Source organism: Acipenser ruthenus, chromosome 28 (assembly GCF_902713425.1).
Source record: "Acipenser ruthenus chromosome 28, fAciRut3.2 maternal haplotype, whole genome shotgun sequence".
In the NCBI taxonomy this organism is placed as follows: domain Eukaryota; kingdom Metazoa; phylum Chordata; class Actinopteri; order Acipenseriformes; family Acipenseridae; genus Acipenser; species Acipenser ruthenus.
This window is the reverse complement of record NC_081216.1, coordinates 23,693,543-23,717,032: the sequence shown is the minus strand read 5'-3', so window position 1 is coordinate 23,717,032 and position 23,490 is coordinate 23,693,543. Positions and strand designations below refer to the sequence as shown.

The 23,490-nt window shown below is 38.5% G+C and overlaps 1 protein-coding gene across 8 annotated transcripts in view; it reads right to left on the bottom strand.

Annotated features, from left to right (window-relative positions):
• Window positions 1–23,490, bottom strand: part of LOC117434449 (diacylglycerol kinase zeta-like) — a 127,981-nt gene that overhangs the window by 91,526 nt on the left and 12,965 nt on the right. The window contains exon 1 of one of the 8 annotated variants that reach the window (XM_059003332.1): window positions 17,306–17,499. The exons of 3 other annotated variants lie outside the window; for them this stretch is intronic. In XM_059003332.1, coding sequence (XP_058859315.1) covers window positions 17,306–17,364 — 59 coding nt within the window. In that variant the 5' untranslated portion in view covers window positions 17,365–17,499. Of the gene's footprint in view, window positions 1–8,566; window positions 9,325–17,305; window positions 17,500–23,490 lie in introns of those variants that run through there. 4 more of the 8 variants (XM_059003333.1, XM_034057003.3, XM_034057006.3 and 1 more) reach the window with 4 other exon arrangements.

The window sequence follows — 23,490 nt, the reverse complement described above, 5'->3', positions numbered from 1 at the left end:
CCTTATACAACAGAGTGCAGCCTGAATACACCACAATGAGACATGGCCTTCAAGATCCTCAGAGATGGGCAGCGGAAGCCTCAATAGCATTGAGGCAGCATTTCAGCAGGTGGACGCATTCGACAGCAGCCCAATTAAAGCAAGCCATCTGTGTTCACGTTAGCCGTGTATACAGGCACCACCCGGTGTACAGAACAACTTACATTTGTACAGAAAAATCTTAAACCCTGTAGAACGCAACTGCTTAAGCTTCTTATCGACCCACAGTTTGCTGTCTGCAAAAAAAAAATGTATTAAAACAAATACAAAAGCTGTAGGTAGCTTTTGCTGACCAAAATCTTTTAAGGAATCGATAAAGAACTGCGTGTTGTTCAATAGCCTTTGGAAATACTAAACCATGTTCCACATATTTTCACAGAAGAAACATGGTTTGACAATTCAGCTAGCCTGTTGAAATGTTTGTGTACTTGCAGGAATATATATACACACACTGTTTTTTATATTCCCTTTTAATAGCGGTAATTCATATCGAAAATACATTATAGAACAGTGCATTCCATACAATCTAGCATCGCTGTCAGTCTCTACCGGAGAGCAGCCAGTTTGGATGGCAGAGAGTGTGGTCATGTCAGGTGGCTCCACTACCAAGCCTGGCTAGAACCGTTCCTGACCACAACCACATGCCACAAAAGGAAAGAAGATTCTATGACTATTGTTATATCCAGGATCAGAGGTAGTCAGCTCCAGTCCTGGAGGGCTATTCCATTCCAGGTTTAACAGGTATCCTTCTTAGGCTGAATTGATTCAATTTGACAGTAAAGGACATGGCTGGAACAACACTGCCAACCCCCTGTTCAAGATCAGTTTATTAAACAGGATAATCTTTTAAAACAATAAGGCATGATGCACCTTGTTAAAATACAAAGCATACCAGGATGCAATGGTATATATGCAATAAGCTTAGGCTAAAGAATAAAGGATTTAGTAAAGGGGCTGACCTTTCACCTCTAAAAATCAATGAATAACCGCAGAGTGTTTTTCAACCACATCAGATCAGAGTGCAAGGCTTCCATGAATCAAGGTCAGTAATGCGTTACTAAGTGGAGGTGGTTACATTTTTGAGCAATACCATTAGGCATAATTAAAGCACATTAGCTTTAGGCCATTGCTGATGTTTTATGCTTTTCAGTAATTCAGTACAGTCTGTGCGGTGGATTTGCTGCCTGCAGCGCATTTATTTCTAAGTGAATGTAACGGATGCAGACGTTTAATGCATTAGTGCTCTGGAGCATGGGTTTGGTACACCTGGGGAGAAGTACTAGAGCTCCAGTAAAAGCACAGGCTCATTTGAAACAAACATTCGAATATACAGGACCACAGACACTGCCTGGCCATTTCATTAGGACCCATCTTCTCGATCGGATTTGGCCCCACCCCCCGGTGTGAGGCATCCTGGTCTAGCCTTGGTCCCTTCATTCCTCTGGAAGGTTGAACGAATGCTCATTGCTGTCATTTACTTAAGCATCGTTGTGGATCGAGTCCATCAACTCTGACGGTGATGGCTACTGTGAAGATGATGATGCACCCATCCGTCATGCCAGAATTGTGTAGGAATGGTTCGAGGAGCATGGCACAGACTCCAGGGATCTTCCATGTCTTCCTACCTCTCTGCAGCAATTATGTGATAAACACCCCTCGAGACAACAGCCCCCTGTGGAGTCTATGTGCCCTGCTGTGTCAAGGCTGTGATCAGGACAAATGGTGTCCCAAAAGTTGACAGGCAGTTTATGCAAGAAGTAGCAATGATGCTCTCCACCAGGCTTTGTAAGGCTTCAGGAAAATAACAGAACTTGCATTTAGCTCTGATTTTAAGATAATTATACTGTACATTATTCAGGATGTCAGACAGCTGGAAGTATTTCAATAGTAGATTTTGAAAAACAGATGTTCACCAACCAGGAGAAGAGTGTAAAAAAAAAAAAGGTCCTCCAGTTAGTTCTAAAAATAAAGAGCTGTAAAAGTAGGTTGTAGTTCAAAGGCAATTCAATTTCGATTAAAATCTGTAAACTCAATGTCAGCTCCACATGCAGTTTAATGCATCTCTGCCGGATGTATCAACTGAAAACACATCTTATTGTTCATGGGGACTTCCATTCACCTGATTTACAGTGGAGACTTGTTTTTGGGAGGTACAAGGGTTAGGGTTGGAGAATTTAGCGAGGACATAGTTTTGTTTACCGGTATTGTTATTTAACTAAAGGGCATGGGGACTACATGCTCGTCCTTATACAATGATTATCTTACCAGCTGGATAGCACTAACCTTACCAAGTAGACAGGGCCTGGGCTAAGCGCTTCAACGCTTGTGCAGCAACATTGTCGCCACAAGATGTACAGTATTGGGAGAACCACGTGTGTCCTCTGTCCCATGTGGAAACAGGGTAACATAACTCTGGTCACGCATTAAACAACATCATTAAATAAAATGCGATACTCAATGCATCCTGGAGTGTATAATTTGACCATGCAATGTATTTTTTTTTTTTTTTTTTGCCCCATTGCCAAAGCAGGTGTCTGTAAACCAGGCGGTAATAAATCAGGATTGGTTGAATAAACACGCGCACGCACGCACGCACGCACGCACACACACACTAACAGGATGCCTCACATTTTATGAAAACGAACAAAGCATTTTCTAGACAGGCCGATCTACAGTTTAGGCGATTTGATACAATGTCCTGGTGCCTAGGTATTGAACAACGTTCTACTTTCTGGTTGAACAGCATTTGTTTTATAACATAATTGATTATCTGAACAATATTTTTAGTAACAACACTCTCAAAGCTACAGGCTAAAGCTTGTTGTTAAAAGTAGATACTTTAAACTGATTTTTAACTAGACATTGCCCACATTATGCAAATTCTAATTCCAATGAAAACTGTCCAATTCTCCATCAAGAAGTGCAAGTGTAGGATTAGGTAGTAAGTGTAGCAAGCTGGTATTAAAACCAGGAATGGGTGAAACTGCCGTGCAATAGGAGTCTTATTTCCATCCCTGTCTGTTTTTCTACTTGATCATTTTTTTTTTTTTTTTTTTTTTTTTTTACTGTGGATGTCAAAATTCAGCCACAGAAACTGAAGTCCCACCTACACTGTTTTTCACAGCAAATACAATAAGCCACCAACATACAGTTAAGTGTTCCTGACTCTTCTGACTGTCATTATGATGCACTGACTCCACAGCTTGTACTGTGTGTATGTATGAAAGATCATGTGACCTGTTCTGTTGTAGGGATGGGTGTGGCCTGGTGTTTCGGACCACAGTCGTCAGATTCCCTCTTTTGTCAAACCAGATATAAAGAAGTACGCCGTAGAATAAATGTGGGTGTGGGTGTAACATAGGCCACATCGCCCACATGTGCAGCAAGACCACAGAAATAAGCTCTTCATTTAGAATTTGCCCGCAGTAATAAGTATACACCCTTAGAAAAGTTTTCCATAGTAAAAGTATAGCAAACAATGCACAATGAAAGCATGCTAAACATTGTAAAGCCCAGAGAGGCATGGTAAAGCAATTTTTAAAACATAGCAAACCATGGTAAACTATGGTAAATGCATAGTATAACCATTTGGGGGGGGGGGGGGGGGGGGGGGGGGGGGGGGGGGGGAGGATACTGTGCAAATTGACTGTGGTACACTTGTACAATGGCAGTAATGACTGTAAACTTTTAAAAAAGACAAGGAACTGGAAACTGCTCAACTTGAATAAAGCTTGTTTTTAACCAAATTGTCAACGACTTGTCAAGATGTCAATTTGGTAAAAAAAAAAATGAATATTTATTTAAAGGTTATGGTTGGGGAAACTGTTCTATATTTACTGTATGTTAAATAAACCAACATCAGCCTTTCAATTATATAAAATGTCCCTTTAAATCATAAAAATAGACTACACATGCACATATAGGACCAAGCTTCTAGCTATACCCCACATGTGGTGCTAATATCATAACAAATTCAACACACTCGCAAAGTATTTTTGTAATGAAATGCTGGTGCTTGCATCCTCTGACTTTTTTTTTTTTTATAGATATATAATAAACCCCAAGGACAAGACAGCTACAGTAGGACCAATCCTTCAGGGCAATGAATTTGCCATACAGCACATCAGTGACTCACATCTTAAAAAAGCAGCCCTTGAGGCCAACAGACACATCGTGCCCCAGACATGCTTGCCTTTCACTTTATATTTATCAGGCTCTGAGCTGAATACACTACAGCCAAGGCCTGGTACAGTAGTTTAATTTGAAAATCCTACAAAACTCATCCTAATGCATACACTGAATCTACAGCTATGGCCAAAAGTTTTGCATCACCTAGAATTTTAGGATTAAGACATCATAAAAATAAAAATAAAAATAAACAATGTGAACATAATTTAGATCTTTTATTTAACATTGTGTAATCAATGAATATAAATTATAAATTGCAAGTCTACCAGAAGCCATAATACTGCACTATTTCATGTCAGATTTCGAAATGTCACTTTAATTTTTGTCTGTTTTTTTTTAGGTAAGTATATGGAAAACTACAAAGCGGTATGTAATTCAATATCTTAACATAACATTATTTATGAAGCAAAATGTGTAAATTTTACAGGATGATGCAAAACTTTTGGCCATAGCTATATGTTTGCATTTACTGCAAGGTGCTACTGTTCAATGTACTGTATACAGCTTTTACTGTAGCAACCTACAGCACTAGTACAGACATCTGGAACTATATTAAAAACAATGAGCTGCTGAGAGGCCAGAAAATGTGTGAGAAACAGCGATTGCACTTAATGCGTTCTTCATACGAGATGTGCGTGCGAAAAGGATAATGCACAAAGGTTGTTTTGGTTGTGTGGGCTTATCTTTTTAGAAATCCGTTTGAAATGTGGTTACATAGGCTAAAGCTTGCTCTTAATTGTTATAATGATGCTGATTGGACAAAAAAAAATAAAAAAATAATAAATCATGAAATATTTTCTTAAAGGTGTCCTTGCATCCTGTTGGACCAAAATTCTCATTGCATACAGTGTTGTTTCATGTGTTTCGCTCTCTCTCTCTCATTTATCTATCTCTCTATCTTTCTATGAAATCAGTCTAGTTATGGAGGAAAAATGTTATCCTAGTTTTAAATCTCTCCTGGAAACTGGAAGGGCAAGTAGTAGCAGAGATATGCACATTTAAAAAAAAAAAGTCAGAAACTAGATTAAAACAGATAATAACCAATGGATACTGCAGCTTTAAAATGTCAGAAACCACCTTGCCCTTGATCACTGCGCTGTACCAAGTATTCCTATTTCTGTATGTGAAGTTAGTGCCAGGACTGAAATCCATGAAGAATCCACAGCAAATTGCCCCACATAATGCGATAGCTTTATACAAATGATACCAAAGGCTATATCAGTATTGAGGAAGGGCATAGGATCACAGAGACTGATCACCCATACCTCATGCCTACAAGTGTTTATGCAGCCAGATTGGGTACCTCTCACTGTAGTTTATTATTGAGTTGTACCAACAAACGCTTCTGGGTCCCGGCACACTTCATTTGGTCTCTTCAGTGGCAGGATGTAACCTGTTCCGATTATTCACGGGTATAGCGCTGCCTCAATACAAACAGCCAGTTGTTGAATATACACTATAATAGTAATTGTAAGTATCTTCTTACCTAATCCATCTAGTCAAGCCAACATTGCCTCACCTAGTAGCTTAGGTACAGTACAGTTTGCAAATAAATACATTTTAAAAAACATTATTATTTTAAAATATATATATATTTTTTTTTAAACAAGCAATAATGCTTTTTTTCTTTTATTGTCAGCATTTGTTTTGTTTTTTTCACAGATTGCATTATTGCTAAACTGTCTAGGCTTTGGTTACAGGTTAACTTTGAGGGCCATGCCGAGTAAATATTACACACTTTTCATGCCCTTCCCTGTTCCACGCTTAGTTTTCATGAAACCAAAAGTTGCCTCACTGATTCGTTTGATCTATCATGGCATTTAATGTGTACATGAATGGGGTAACAGTGAAATACCAGTCTGTTCGTTTCAAAGACCTGAAGACTGACTGAGGAGCATGGAAATAAAATCAGGCCAGTTTAGAAAAGGTTTCAAATTCTTAGTGGGACACAAAACAATGCTTGGGTCTAATTTCCTGAACATTTTTCACTGCTTTTTTTTTTTTTTTCAATTTTAACATTCATTTTGCATAGTAATGCTAAAAAAAAACGTAGAAAATGATTTCACTTCAAAGTCTTTCTAGTGGTTTTCATTCTTTCAGGATGACGTCCAGTCGTAAAGCTTAGCAAATAATTGTCTCACTTTAAGCTTTGTGTGTCCCCCCAGGCCACCACATACAATTGTACACAATTGTCCATTCATACTCAAGAGCATTCAAAATGTTGTATGTTATATATATTAAGGAAACATGATGCTTCTATTTAGACTGCATGCTCCTACAGAACACACACACACACACACACTGACTGCACACTTTAAACAGAATATCTGTGTCACTTAATATATTTCAGGTGAACACAACTGAGCTCGTTTCATACAAATCTGTTTCTCCATGGAGACATACAAAGAGCATGCCCTTATTCTTTGTACCAGAAAGAATGTGTAGTTGCAATGCAGTTACCAGAGTACTGTAGAGCACATATTGAGAGACATGAAGAAATGCTGTTTCCCCACTGATCCCCTGGATGTTTCAGATTGCCAGGGCTGAGTGATATACAGTAAAAGCAGTACCCAAACAATCATTATCAAGAGTGTCCTACGTACAGAAGCTTCTTAATATTCTACTCATTCACTTATTGCTGGTAGTGCACCATGAATGCCACATTATCCCATGAAAGTGTCCTGGTTATAATGAAAGATGAACACTGTTGTGACCAGTACCAGGCACTGAAACTAGGGGTGTCAGTATTACAAGGATGGAAATAAAACTCCTATTGTAATGCAATTCTATACATTCCTGGTTTTACTGTGAGTATCAAAATATTCTTAGTTACACTTTTGCACTGTATTGTTATGTACCATATATAAACAATTAAATAAACAACACACCTACATTCTGTGAGCCCATTCCAATACTGTACCAGCACGATATAAAACGCACTGGGAGGGTAATCAGATGGAGCAGCAGTTATTTGAAATACCCTGTTACACCCAAAGCCGACCACAAATGTTACATTTTCTTTCCTTGTAGGTCAGAGTTGGTATTCTGTATTATTTGTAATATTTTCTGTAACTTGGATATAGAAATATGGCAACAACGATCCAATCTAACTTAATAACCCAGGGACTAAGTGTTCTAAGCAAGCTTTTTTTTTTTGCACAGGCAGGCAGGCTTCACTTCCTTTGGGAATATCTGTTCCTTATTTTTTGGAGGCTTTAAGTTTAATTCAGCAATTAATTTGAACCCCTCACAGTTTGTTAGTTATGATATTTATCAATTGCAGTTTTGCGTGCCAGCTTCCAAACCTGTTTTCATTCACAACTATATCATTCTTTGACAGTGTATCAAAACTTCCTGCAACCAAAAATAATAAATCAGTTTCCTAGTAGTAAGGAATTCCTCAGTTCAACTGACAAAAAAGTCTACAGCATTCTCTGTGTACTCCTGAAAGTCTACAGCATTCTCTGTGTACTCCTGAAAGTCTACAGCATTCTCTGTGTACTCCTGAAAGTCTACAGCATTCTCTGTGTACTCCTGAAAGTCTACAGCATTCTCTGTGTACTCCTGAAAGTCTACAGCATTCTCTGTGTACTCCTGAAAGTCTACAGCATTCTCTGTGTACTCCTGAAAGTTCCCAGAGCTTTGGTACACATGCTTAAAATACTAGCGAGACAGTAGTATTTAAGCAAGCGTGGGCTTAGCCTGCGAATGAGATTAATTAGATCATAGTGGTTAGAGGATTATCAAAAGATAGCTTCCTGACATCAGCAATCTGCACTTTCTCTTCAGAACATCTGACCACACAGAACAAAACATCCCCTCTACAAATTCACATTTTATTTGTATACTGTACTTCTAGTAAAACTGATTCTGACATTTTCCTAAGTTATGAGAAGGATCATCTCCGCAGCAAACGTCTGCTTTGCAAAGTAAAACTGCAACTCGGGTTCCAGGCAGCTATCACTTACACCAATAAACTTCCAGACTGACTGGGCGCTGAAACATGTACTGGGGATCACAAACACAAAGCATGGCAGATCATCTTTCAAATTTGGTTCGTTTAAGCTCCACCAGTGCTTGACATTTTTAACTGATACAGAACAGGCAAGGGGCACTTTTGCCCAGAGTTTATTCTATTGCCACTGACGGACAGACACCTTGGTCCCATATTTCTGTGCGACAGCTGGAACAGCACGAATATAAGCAAGGAAGAGTCCATGTAGACCTCTAATCAAGCCCTATCACTTCACCCTCACCTTCGTCCATCCAGTTATTGCCCAGTGCTTGGAAACAAGGTGAGAGTGTGTGTGTCTGTGTGCGCTCTGCGAGTGTCACTTACCTCCTTCCAAAGAATCTGATCCCGGTGAAGGTTTTGGTGCTGTGGCGGCGAGCGATGGTCACTTTTTCGCTCTCTGTAAAGGAGGGCAGGTCAGAGTTGGAGGAAGAAGCCGAGATCGAGGTCACTGCTTCCTCCAAGTCCTTCAGGTTTTCACTGCTTGCTCCCTGTTCTTTTCGTGGCTGCTGTTGCTGCTGATCCATTTCCCCCCCAGTTGTATTATTCTTATGAAAATATTGTTCTCATTAAAAAAAAAGTATTTTTCATATAGTCCTCATTTGGAATGTGTAACAGTTTCACTATTTACAGTATATAAATCCAGTGCAGTATTGCAATATTAAAACAAATAGTTAGCTAGTTATTTTCCTCATTTTGTCTATATGCATCTTCAAACCAAAAAACTGATTTTCCATTCTGTAGAATAAAATACATCCAGAGATACTGTATCCTGCATTCCAGTCCCCAGGCACCACCAGGAAGTTAAAGACTCAGCATTGAGACTAAACTTCTGTATCCCATACCCAGTGCTTCAGTTGTGCTGCAGGGCTCGGGACTCGGGGCTCAGGGCTCAGGGGAGCAATGCCTGCTGCAGGCTCTCCCTCCTTTATCTCATGTTATTCTGTTGCACTGCTTTCCTTTTTATTTTGCCTTCTCCGTGCTGGAATGCCAAAGTCTTCATGTCATGCTCCCTGGCTCTCTTTCTATATAGGATTGCAACAATCCAGGAAGTGTCAAATAGACATGTAGCACACACAGGACCCAAACATAGGTGCCTTTAAATCTGCCTTTTCTGTGTGTGAATATGTGTCTCTCTCTCTCTCTGATTCCACAGATTAGCCAAGGGCAAAAAAAGGTTTTAGTTCCATCTGCTGGCCAGACATGAAAATGCAAGCGGATTACCATTATTTTTGTTAAGTATGCAAACAGACTTGTGGAGTTGATGTATGGACGTGCCTGTTTTCTCAGTCACCTTGAACTGATCAGAGGGGTGTGTACCACGTTTCCCTAATGCACATTTAAATATCTGCTTCTGGGTTGGTCCCTGCTTCCTAATGTTTAGACAAGTTGCAGGTTTTAGGTGTTGTCTGTGAGATCGTGTTTTAAAGAAGTATCACGATTGCATCCATACAAAATGAACTAAATAAAATAAAATAAAATAAAATAATAAAAGAGCGGTTCGTTGAATAGTGGTCCATGTTTAATTCATCAGACCAGTGTGAAAAAGGATCGTGCAGGCAACTAGAACAGCTACCATAGGATCTGTGTTGACAGACGGGGTCTTAACCACTCTGACTGTACCTGTTGCTTTGTAAATGAAGAACACCCTTCAGCTGTTCTGTATTAACTGCTCTTTAGACAGCTTTTTTCTCTCTTTTTTTTCTTATTAGTCCCTCTGCAATCAACTCTCATCCCCCCCCCCCCCCTGAAATCTCATTTCTAACCAAAACAGGACATACATCTTCATGAATAATTAAAAAGAGCTAATTGTGCCGGAAACACACGAGGCAAGAAGAAATCAAGCTGCTCATAGTTCACACAGGCGCTACGGTTACCATTTAAGTGTTTTTCATCAGTCAATATTAATATATCATTTACAGTATTGAACTTTAGCAGATTTGTTTGTGTTGAAAAAATATATATATTCTGTGCATTTGTTTTCGTTTTGTTTCTCTATACATGTTCAGTTTTAACTCATGTTGTGTAATGATTTATTATATAGATTGTATATATGTATGTATGTATATATATATATATATATATATATATTTTTTTTTTTTTTGCGACTTTGTTATGTGGAATGTAATAAACGAGAACCAAAATGGTGAGTTTGTTCCCCTTCATTTCACAATGCCATTTCCACGTTTGTTTTATTTGAAGTGTTTAAAGTAAAATTTCAGTTTTTGTTTGCTTGTTCAGCTACAAAAAGTAAACCTCATGTTATTACTTTATGCAAACATGTCAATGGCTACTCTTTACCGTGAAGAAACGGCAATGGCAAGGAATAAAAAAAAAAAAGGAAAAAATAAATAAAATGTGGTGTCAACTTTATGTACTATTTATTTTGGGAATAAACAAATCAGCATTTAACTTGATCTGGCATCCTTTGTTTTGTAGTTAATTCACTGGGATAAAGTAAGGCCTATACAACGTATTCTTTACTGCTGGGATATTTTTCTACTTTAACGCTCCCCTGCCCCTGCTTCTATAATTCTCTGCCTGTGTTCTCAGCAATATAATGGCTTTTATTAGTTTCTGAAAACGAACGAATATCCAAACTAATATTTAAATTATGAGCAACTATCTGAACATGAAAATCCTGCGTTCATCCCAGCACTAATATATATTATATACATACATATATATATATATATATATATATATATATATATATATATATATATATATATATATATATATATATATTACACACACACACACACAGACAGTCTATTATAGTGTGTTACTTCAGTTGTAAAACCTAACCCTAAAACAAAATACATAGTCAGTAATAATGACACTTCTCCTTTAAATGGTGTTTATTTATTTATGTATTTATTTGTTTATTTAGCAGACACCTTTATCCAAGGCGACTTACAGAGACTAGGGTGTGTGAACTATGCATCAGCTGCAGAGTCACTTACAACTACGTCTCACCCGAAAGACAAAGCACAAGGAGGTTAAGTGACTTGCTCAGGGTCACACAGTGAGTCAGTGGCTGAGGTGGGATTTGAACCGGGGACCTTCTGGCTACAAGCCGGTTTCATTAACCACTGGACCACACAGCCTCCTGTGTTCTCGCACAGGCAACCTCAGTGTCTGTTTCTATATTTGCATTTCAGGTACTGCGGTTGCCATGGTTACTAGCTGTGCCCAGATTGGAGAATACCCCTGCAAAGACCTTTCGCAAATTACAGATTTCAAAACCAAGGTCATCCCAGGATTTTCTAAAGACTGCAGAAATTAAAACCGTAATAAAAAAAATTAAAAATAATTAAAACAATAGTATTAATAATAATAATAATAATAATAATAATAATAATAATAATAATAATAATAATAATAATAACATAATAACATTATTATTATTATTAATAATAATAATAAGAAGAAGAAGAAGAAGAATAATGGCAAAGAGGGTATCAACAAAACCTGTCTCTACGGACATTAAGAGAAGCTGGTTGTGTCTTCAGAAGCTACTGAAATGCAAGGCTTTATTAAGATTACTGTTCTGATGCTTATTTTTCCATGAAATTAGAGTGCAACATCAAGTAGAAATCTTTATTCCAGATAAAATCCCATGTGAATCATGACTGGATATTTTCCAGGAACAAGACGAACTCCACAGGTATATTTGGGATTCATTTTTGCCATATACCAATGTGGTGCACCAGCTACAACATATCATAGGTGATCTTTTAAAGTGAATGTAAAAAGCCGCCTCTTCCAAAACACAAACCACTTGTGTGCTGGGCACTATAAAACATTGTCAAGCACAGGCATTAGCCAGCTGAGATAACACTAGACTGGACATACACTGACAAGTGGAGTGCAGAAAGCTTGTGGACTGTGATACCTGTAACTACTCTCTGTTCTGAAATTGTGATTCTGTAGTGAGATTTTCTATTTAAGTTGCCACAGTTGCAGAGGGTGTCAGTCTATGAAACCATATGGTCGCATTATGTTTGTTCTCACTAGTGACCACACCTACAGCACAGCAACACACTGTTTACCCAGTCTATGAAATTGTATGGCACACGTGTAAGACGAAAGCAGACTAAGTGGCTCGAAGTGTGTTCTGGTGTTGTTAAGGATATCATATACATGCCACTACAAGGTACTTGAATTGGAAGGGTGGGGCTGCTGTGTGAGTTTGGCTTTTGTTGGCGATGCAGATGGAATCCATTCCCCAAAAGCCAATGAAAAAAAAAAAGGGGAGTAAGGAACAGAGAAATTACGAAACGGAGGGACTGTCTGAAGTAAGAATTGCCCGGCCAACCCTGCTCTAGGAATGTTGTTTATCCTGGTATTCCCTTATTTTATGCACCGTATTTTTGCAGTTTTCCCATGCTTTTCCCATGGTTATACTATGCCATAGTTTACCCTGGAGAGAACCCTGCAAAAAAGATTGGACCTGCATGTATGCTACAAGAGAGCGACAGCAAATTCAGGAACAAGCAAAACACACACACAAAAAAAAAAAAACCCTGCAACGCGTGTGGCAGAAAGCTGTGGCAGCCTTCAAAGCTACATTTAAAAATGGGAAATGATGTCATGAAGAGCAGAGGCACACAATTACAGTTTACCCACAAACCACGCACCATTTCCTGCTATTCTTGTGTTAACTGAAGCTACAGCAAGGTGCTTTTGTTTGTGTGTGTGAGTGAGTGAGACAGAGAGAAAGTCTGTGAGCCCTACACAGAAACTTCTGCGATCCACTGAGCTAGGGATGTGACATTCTGTTTGAATTCATTTAAGGGAGTCAACATATTTAAAACACAGTTACACTTTATGGAAACCTATTAGCAGCAGCTTCATTTCTAAATCTCCTGAGAGTGTCGTCTCATGAACAAAAATATAAATAATTTCTTAACATACAGTTCCTTGTTTGGTAGCAGAAATCCCAGCGGGCTATTTTTCAATGAATTAATTATTGGATTGATTGGTGTCCTCTATAAAGCCGTTTTTAATTGACAATCGCTGCCACACCTGATGAAGACGCGCTGTGTGTCAAAACGCATTGTGTTGTGTTTGTTTTATGTTTTGTTTAATTAAATAATAAAGCATTTTGTTTAATAATGCAAGAGGAATTTGAGGCATGTAATTATTGGCGGTCAAGTCTAAAAGACAAAGAGATTTTTGAGTGTGCGACCAACCGTGTCTTTACGAGGATCAGAGCAAAATATACACTATTATTAATCATTCACTTAGCAGACGCTTTTACCCAAAGCGTAATACAGAGACTAGGGGGTGAACTATACATCACAACTGCTGCTGCAGAGTCACTTACAATAGCACCTCGGTTTTACGTCTCATCCGAAGGACGGCGCACAAGGAGGTTCAGTGACTTGCTCAGGGTCACACACCGCGAGACAGTGGCCGAGCTGGGATTGAACCAGGAACCTCTGGGTAACAACCCCCTTTCTGACCACTCGACCACCAAGCCTACTATGGCTTATATGTCATTGCTGTTAACCATTTTTTTTGAAAAAATAAAATTAGGTAATGTACAGTATAGAAGAATAAAAGAAACTAAATGGATAAACAGACAGATTGTAGAACAGTAGATTGTTACATCATGAATGACATCACAATGACATTAAATTCAAAGAGAAATAAATGTGTAGTTACCATGGCTTCAAAAGCCTATAAATACCTCCAATGTTTGTTTTTATAACACACTTTCCCTTGACAAAGGCATGTTAAACATACTGAAACTTGGGAAGTTGGCTTTTTGAACTAAAACTTATATTTTATATAAATAAATACAAAAATCGAGAGGTGAGAGAGAGAATTTATATACAGTTTTTAATTTTTAGTTCTCTGTCAGCTCGAACACTTCCTTTCTAAGAATGTGGACTATTCCACCAATACCACTATACTAACACGTCCCAATACTGTTAATAATCAAAACAGAAATATTTTGTTCCGTTTGGCAACCATCCTCACTATGAACTAAACAAACGTCATTCATCCAATCTGAAATCATCTGAAATATGCTAAAGCACTGTTAAAACTAAGTCAGATTTAAATGGTGGTTCTAAACTTTCCCAGCAGGGGATTTTTCTCCCAAATTAAAGTCCAATTTACCAAAATATATGTAAAAAAAAAAAAATGTTGTCCTGTTCTCCTGTATACTCTGTAAAGGAGTCCCTTCTTGAATTACATAACTTAATTTTGCATTCTTCAGCTCAACAAAAATAATAATTCAGGACTGAGAGGGTTGAAGGCTGGTTACAGGTATTCCCTCCCCCTCCCCCAAGGACACACCCATGCATGCTTCACAGAATACAAAATAAAATGAAAACACATGAAGGTTGCTGTGGCAACTATATTTAAATAGCTCTATTGGAAAAAATGATTGCACATTGCAGGTCATAAAACACTGTCATCCCAAATTGAATACAACCTCAACATACGTTAAAGCAGGATGCACAGGGCAAGGTGCAGCTGATGGTGGAACCAGGCCGCTTGAAGCTTCTTTAAAAGATTGGAGCTCTACCTAGTGGCAGCCTTCTGTAATTGGTTCTTTATGCTGTAAATGGTGAGACCATTAAAAAGTGTAACACAAACATGGAAATCCATTTACACTAATGAGTCATAACTCACTTTTACAATACATTCCAAGGATACACAATTTACATTGAAAGCCCACAATAAGACAGCTCACCAGGCAGTAATGTACCCTGCACCTCACATTCAAGTATTACACAGTAAATGTAAAACTTGCATTCAAACCCATAAGCCTGTTAGTACGGCTAAAGGAGCCAGCTCCACCTAGTCGAATGTCACAATGACAATTCAGTAGTTCGGGACAAACACCAATCACAAAATGTTTTAGTACAAATATTTATTGTAGAGAATGCGGAGTATGCGATTTAACAGAAAAGTATGCTGTATATACACATTCATTTGGCATCAAACCTAACTTGGTTTGAGGGTTCGCTGCCTGGCCAACTGGACGAGGCTGAGACCCCCATTTGATAAAATATAAAAACTGTTAAGAAAGGAGGAGATGGGGAGGTGGTGGGTTACGATGAAATCAAAACACAACTGAGAGATAAGTGAAGCGGGTATTTATAGTGCTAACAATTTAAATTGGCTAATGTGTAAATTGAATGATTCAATTTGGTGACGCAGAGATTGGTGTCTGACCCTCCTCCCGAACTTTAATTATAAATTTCATAATGAGCATTCCGAGCACGTTCACCAAAACTGGATGAAATCCGTCTGAGCCCCTAAAACTGTCGACTGACACCAGGACATGTGCCGAGCACCACAGGGTAAGCGCAGTTAATCCTTCAGCCGTGAAACTGCAACGCGAGTCAATGAGGAATAATCAGAGTTCATCATGAAAGTGTGAAAGCAGCTTTGAGTTAGGAACCGTCTAAATAGATACAGTAACAGCCCCAGAGAGGAGGCGAGCAATAAAGGAAGCGGGGGACTATCTCAGGCCCTCGTCAGCCTTGGGACACCTGCACGGTCCTGCAGTTGCTGACAGAGAGGGAGATAAATCAAGAAGTCAATAACGTACATCAGATAAGCAACCGCTGCAAAATGCTGTAGGAATGTGGCTGATTAACCAAGTGGTGTCAGTGTATCTAGAGATGTAAGTTTGTGAGACAATCCAACGCCACTGTTCTTAATTACAGCCAGTAAACAATTAGAATGACTGATCAAGAGACCATCTAAAAAGCGGTCTTTATAGACAGATGGTCTTCAGAAGCAGACATTGGATACAGTTAATATAATATACTGGGATTCGTCAGTGATCATTATAGACACTATATGCAGAATTAGTTTTACTGTATAAAAAAAAAAATCCTGGGAGATCACATTTTTTAGTGGAGTAGTGGTTAGGGCTCTGGACTCTTGACCGGGGGGTCGTGGGTTCAATCCCAGGTGGGGGACACTGCTGCTGTACCCTTGAGCAAGGTACTTTACCTAGATTGCTCCAGTAAAAACCCAACTGTATAAATGGGTAATTGTATGTAAAAATAATGTGTAAAAAAATAATGTAATTGTATGTAAAAATAATGTGATACCTTGTAACAATTCTAAGTCGCCCTGGATAAGGGCGTCTGCTAAGAAATAAATAATAATATTATTATTATTATTATTATTATTATTATTATTATTATTATTATTAATAATAATAATAATAATAATAAAACACACTGAAGCATTTTACACTGTACATGCATATTTTATACAGGAGGCGGATGCATCAAATTCAACGTGTAAAAAGCAACACCTGTCCTGCAGTGATAGAGGCAGCGAGGTCTGTACCAGACCATTTAAGGACTGTGTTATATTAAAAAAAGTCAAAAGGTCACAAGTTTAAAGAAGGAAACCAAGTTCTTCTCAAGTCTGTTAAGCAAGAGGTGCGAGTTCTGAAATACATTCAGCAGTTTGAAATGGAATTCGTCAAGTAGCATAAAAAAAGGTCATTATTAATGCTATTACAAGCTTGCTAGGCCAAATGGAAATGGATTCATCTTGTAATAAAATAATAACAATACTACAAATTATAAAATGCACTTTGTGGCTTGTACACAAGCCTTGTATGAATAACCAACTGAAATATTATCACGTTTTACATATTAAGCTGATGTTTCATTTTCACCAGCTATGCTCTGGTGGAAAACAATGAAAACGAATTAAACCACTAGAACATGCACCCATCACTCACACGCATTAGAAATATTCGGCACAGCCCTAAACTGTGAGACTTAAAATGTTGTATTACAGTGCATGCATTTGACTCCTGCACCACAATCCATTAACAGAGAGCATATTTGTCCCTCAAACAAAAAGAACAAATACTAGTGATGTTTACCTGAGTTTAAATTAAACCTGGTTGCTAACCTGTAAAAACAAAAACAGTGCAGCTCAGACACACCAAAATGCAAGTGAATCCACGTATGCATTTCCAACATGCACGGACTAATCATACTAATCAACTTCTGTGCTGATTCTGCAAGCGGGCCACCAGTCTGGAGTCAGACTGGTAGATGCCGGTACCTCTTATCCAGTTTTGCTGGTGGTGTCGGAGGGACGTTCCATTTCTTTTTCTTCCACATCTGTCAGCAGTTCCTCTCCCTGAGCCTTGCACTGGATACAAGGCTACTCCACTGACTGGGGCATGGCTTTCTGAGCCAAACCAGTAAGCACAACCAATTCTGCTGATTAGTTCTCTAACATTCAGACTGCTGAAAACACAAGTGGCTTCTTCTGTTAAAAGTACAGCTTCTTTTTCCAGTTCCTCTTTTTAGGACTTCCTTGTGGATTGTGACATGACCTGGTCAGCTGAAACACAATTTTCATAACATAAATGTGACTTCTGCTTTGCTGAAATATCGCAGGCACTAGAGTACTGCTTTACATTCCGGTGTTTTTATGCCCTGCCTTTTTCACATCACATGGGGATCATCTTGTGAAAGCCGCTAAGGACTCAGCATTGACTTGCATTTTTGTAACTTAAGCATGTCCGTGCAAATCTGTGGTATTGTGCTCTTTACACAGGACTAGGCCTAGCTAGAGGGACTCTGCCGACGGATTGAAAATAAATAAGACGTCAGTGGAAAATAAAAGCAGACACGCTGAAATCCAGACCACGATAAAAAAAAAGATTTGAAAAGCCTCAACACCACTGAATGTCTCATGTAAAAAAAAGCCAAGACAAATGTAGAGTATTGCCACTGCCAAAACTGCCACTGCTCAACAGTTGATGAAAGCGACATGCATGGACTGTGGATAAAAGCAGGTTTGTTCCTTTCCAAGGGGCACATTTAAAACTCCTGTAGAGTCTTTGCTCAACATAGTGTTGAAAGAACACAGGATGCTTTTAAGCAACCTTACTGCAATCATGATTGCATTTACTGAAAGCACTGTACTGCAATTGCATAAGTTTCGTGCAGTGATGTGAAAGTTGAACTTATCCAGCAGCATGCACTTTGGAATACAACACATTCCTCTTGGTTCATGGTTTTAAAAATCAATCCAATTTGCTGCTCTCTTCTTGATATAACTCTGGTTTCCTAACGCAAGCAGAGTTTAAATGCAGTTTAAATGCAGATCTTTGCTGTCTGTCATAAGACTTCCTCCGATTGTCACAGATTGGTCTGAATACAGATCGGGCTTTGTGATTATGCAGAGACACTGCCTGAGGCATTCCCTTAAGGAGACAGAGAGGCCCTCAATCTAATCCACATCTATTATTTAAATGATCATCAATATATAATTAATCCACACATTTGGTGAAAGTCACCTAAACTTCTTGAAACCTGGTCCCAGGGAACATTTAAGTCAACTTGGCTGTATCAAACCCCAAGTCTCCCCTGGTGTGCCATGCAGTGGCCTGAAACCTTGTCTCATGAAACCAAGCCACAAAAGAACCTCTGCACTAATTCCTGTTAAGACAGTGCATATCTGCATCCATCCGTCCCTCTACCTGATGAAGAGTTTGCACTGGATCGGTGTTGGTCATGTGGAGCTGGTAATAAACTCAATCATGCATCTAAATTGGCATTGCAGTGACTGCTCTCCATTTGCTGCACAGCTATCATCTCTGATTCACTGCCTGTCTGGCTCCTCATGTTTCATGCTTGATTGGCCCAAAACCACAGAACAAGTTTCTATACTTTGTGATTGCTTTTGGTAAGCAATACAGAGCAAGGCACATGGTCTAACTGACACAGAGACAGCCTCTTTTATGCTGTATTTTTCATCCAACTCACAAATACATAAACAGTCATTTAAAATTGGTTTTCAAAGGATGGTGGTACTCCATAAACAAGGGCATTCTGTCTTGATACAAGTTTGTTCGTGGCACTGGGGTTACACAGCATGTTACAGTTCACCATGTTCTTTCAACATACAAGTCATTGTGTCAAAAATAACTTACATTTGATCAATTCCAATACCCATGAGAAGATTAACAACAACTTCCCTTCGGAATTAGAAAGTATTTTGCACTGCTGCATTTTTTTTTCTTAAAATGCTTTTGAGCTATGATTGATTGATACCTTTTCCACAAGAGGGCACATTAACGTAAGTTGAATTTCCATCAGCCCAAACTACAGTACATCAGAGGCGTGGAGCTCTTTTGATGAACAGACCAGAAGCTAATTTAGACTTGAACAGAATAAAACAAGAATAAGAGCCAACCAGGAATAATGCATAGAAAAGATAGCAAGCGAGGTGATTTCAGGTTGCTCTGTGCTGTACTTTCTAAACTAGCTGTTACTGTGAGATCCATTGCAGGGATGGAAATAAGACTCCTGTTGCATAGCAGTGTGACCCATTCCAGGTTTTAACACAAGCTTGATTAGCCATAGTGTATAGGTAGCAAGCTCAGGTGTGTCTTGTTACATTCTTAGTAAAACCAGGTATGGATCACACCCCTATGCAATAGGAACCTTATTTCCATCCCTGTATTATCTCTGAAATGAAGTTGTTTTCCCACTACAAGCTTTGTAAACTTAGATGATGTGGATCTGCAAGCAGTGCAGAAAAAAAAAAAAACTACAGCAAACTTCACCAGGAAAGCATCTCGTGTGTGGCACGGAGGGGAGAGTGGTTTGCTTTTCCCAGTCAAATACATAGGACCCGGCTGCAGTGCCTGTTCATCTGCCTGCAGACTGCCAGTGACCTCCAATGAGTCATTCTATTAGCAGCCCTAAGTTCAATAAAGGGGCAGGTACTCAACAAGTGTTCCATCACCTTACATGTCAAATCTAGCCAATAACAACCTCCCACTTCAAAAGCAATTATTTGCCAGTCCCATTCGGTAACCTTACCGCCACTTTAAAAAAAGATTACAATCCAAAAATATTGCTTTATTTATTACCCTCGTGGTACGAACAGTCTTAATGTATTTATTTTAAAGCAAACCCCTCTTAAAACATCTCAATGATATAAAAATAATGTAGACATTCAAAACAGTACAGATTTGGGGCTAAAATCAATATTACACTTTGAATGTCATGTTTCATGATGAATACAAGTTTACGCCATTTAAATTTCATAAAAACTGTCAGCACAACTACATTTGAATTACTGACATGTACTACAATCTGTGTTCTGCACTACTTGATTTAAAAGCTTCAGTTCATTCCTGTATTGTAATATAAACCGTTTTTGTGTTCTGCGCTGCTCGATTACTGTAGGGACATTAACTATGTTCGATTTCTTTCCATCTGGACATACACTAGGTCAATACCAGCGATGTGATGACTCTCTACCCTTAGGACTTTGATCTGCTAGGGTTTTTTCTGTCTTGTTATGCAATAGGTTGAGGTTTTGGCTACTACAGTATTGTAGAATTACAGCATTGCAGCCTGACAATATGTTGAGTTTGCAGTGCCCAATAATCGATTTGTTTCCTTCTATGGACGTTCGGACATTCTGATCTTTCGAAGTTTCCATATTTCAATGTTACAATGTCTCTTTGGAAGCTTATAATTTGCGAACGACATATTGGTCATGTTTGGTTTTGATCTTTGTGCTATAAAAAAAAAAAAAAAAAAAAACACATCTTCAGAATGTATAACAAAGTTGTTTTCACAGTCTGTACTAAGCTAGAATAGGACAACTCTACAGAAACAAGATCATTTCGAAGACAAAGCACACGCAGCCTGTGTCAGTATTGACCTTTCGTTCTGCACTGGATCTGAATCACACAAACAGCTTGTATAGTGTTTCCTGTGGATGGATGTTGCAGCGAGCACTTTGGATAACGGGGCATACATAACCATATGGCAAAAAAAAAAAAAAAGATAAATTACAATACCAATGGGATCCATTGAAACTACTAGTGGAATAAGTGTGTGATGTACATGTGTTTTTCACAAGGAGATTTCAATGTACAGCCGTTACGGGAACCATGAGTAATTACACATTTATTACAATGTAAATACACAGCTGTTCAAGTTAGTGAACTGTAGTGTACCTGTTATAGCAAAGCATTCTCCCAAGACACGTACCCACTGGTTATTACAAGTTCAATTTGTGCATACATCAGCCTAATGTCAGGCAAACACCTTTTAGGTTGGTAATGTTTTCATCTTCTAAAAGGCCATGTCTTTGCCGTTTCAGTCATAGCAGCAGCACACAAGGCACTGTTTTTACTAGGCAAGTTCAGCGCTGCTAACAGAAGCCCTTGGTTAACACAGAACAAATGTAGTTTATTTAAAATCACCAATAAGTGAACGTTCATGAGGAAAAGACAAAAGATAAAATAAATCAGATGAGTGCGTACAAGGCACGTCTTTTTTTAAATCAGGACAGACGTTGGATTATCACATTACGTTCGATTGCCATGATGTTTTTGTTTTTCAGATCCGACTTTCCTTAAAATTAATAAAGCAATTAGAAGGGCTTGAATATTAGTAAAACTATATTAAATCGCTATTGAGAAAATCCCAGTCAAATCAAAAGGTAATGAGTGATTTAGATATATTATTAAACCAATAGATAGTGCTTACCATGGCTTAACATTTGTCCTTTCCCTTTCTTAAAATAGCAACCTTATTAAATGCTGGTTCTTCGCTTGCTTTTTTCAAGGCACAATATGTAGATTTTTTCAAATACAATGCTTCAGTACAGATTCACTTTATTGCAGTAAAACTACCGGAGTGATCCTCAGCTCAGAGCGAAAGCAACGTTTGATCACTGTGTTGTATTTTAAAATCTAGATAAAAGAAAAAAAAAGCAAGCAAAAGAACCAAGAGACATTCAGCACACAAAATAAAATAAAAAAGAGACCAAAAATATTGTTGCTTGCGCAAATTCAGCAAGAGAATGATTTTAAAGCTTTGGTTTGCCCATTTTAAAATGAAAACCAAGATAAATACTGTACCCAACAATACAGTTCTAGGAAACCAATACTGCTGTAAAGTGCAGTATTGCCAAATAATGACAGTAGCAGCAAGTGGAATACTGTCAGCCACGGCCCCTCTGGTGTAGTTGATTATTCAGCTTTATTTACATGTCCATTCAGGGCTGACACTCTGAATATTCTCCTGTTATTTACATTACAAATGAACCCTGTCGTGTGCATGACATTTATTTTTCATCGCCCTGCTGAATATGAACAATCAGCACATATAAATAAATAATCACCCCCCCTTATCGGTTGTTTTATTGAGGGAAACATGAACTGGACGATACAGAGCCGAGGAGTCCAATTAAAGCAACTACCAAGCATCAGAAATCTCGCTTGTATTATTTACCAAAGAACCAATATCCTTTTATTTAAAAAGGTCTAAAACTGGATGTGTACACAAGAGCTCTTGATGACAGAAGCGTCATTAACGTGGTGCTATTGGTACAGTTTTACAGTGCTCTGGGGTGCTTGGCAACTGCAGGACTGCAAGGCTAGAAATATAGAAGGGCTCCCCCTGCAGAGCAGTTTGAGCCATTCCAAGTTTTGTTTAAGAACAGGGTATTAGTAGCTTTACATACCAGCCTTTGTATGTCTTTCTACTGGAACAGGAAACAAAAAACAGGAACAGGAAAAAAAAATAAAAAAATACTTAACATACACATGAAATATGAGCTCAAATGGCAGTCCAATGATAGATACACACATGCATGGCATGTCCATTGACTGTTTATTAACATGAAACTCAACTAAATGGTCAATTGCATATTCATTAAATACTTATTTATGACACCCCAAATAAGGCGTCACCCAGATATTGAATTGCTTTATTAAAACTGTGTTTACACGGATTAACTCGTTAAAATGATTTGGAGAGATGCTCAGGGGACAGCAAGCTTTATAAACTAACTTCAGTGTCTTACACTTCTCCTCTGTGGTTATGATACTATCACAGTACTGTAAGAAATACATGCACAAACTAAAACAGGTGCATATGTTTCACATCTCCTGTTTATTTTGCTTTCCGGCTTTGCGCAGGCATCCACAGAGCCCCCTTATGTAGCTCTAATAACACCCTTGACATCGCTTAGCTCAGTGTAAAACGGATGTTTTGTGGGCTCATTAGCATAACCAATCTTGAAGAGCTGTATGTGTAAAATACATTCGGCAGGTTGGAATAGGCTTTGCCACACAGCCTACTATAATACACATGCTGCCTCTGCAAGACATATAGGAGAACTGACTGTTCTTGCTCTACAGGTAGACAAATGAAACCCTCTTCCTCTGCCAGCTGTGCACAGATCCTTGTTTTTGATTAAGTCCT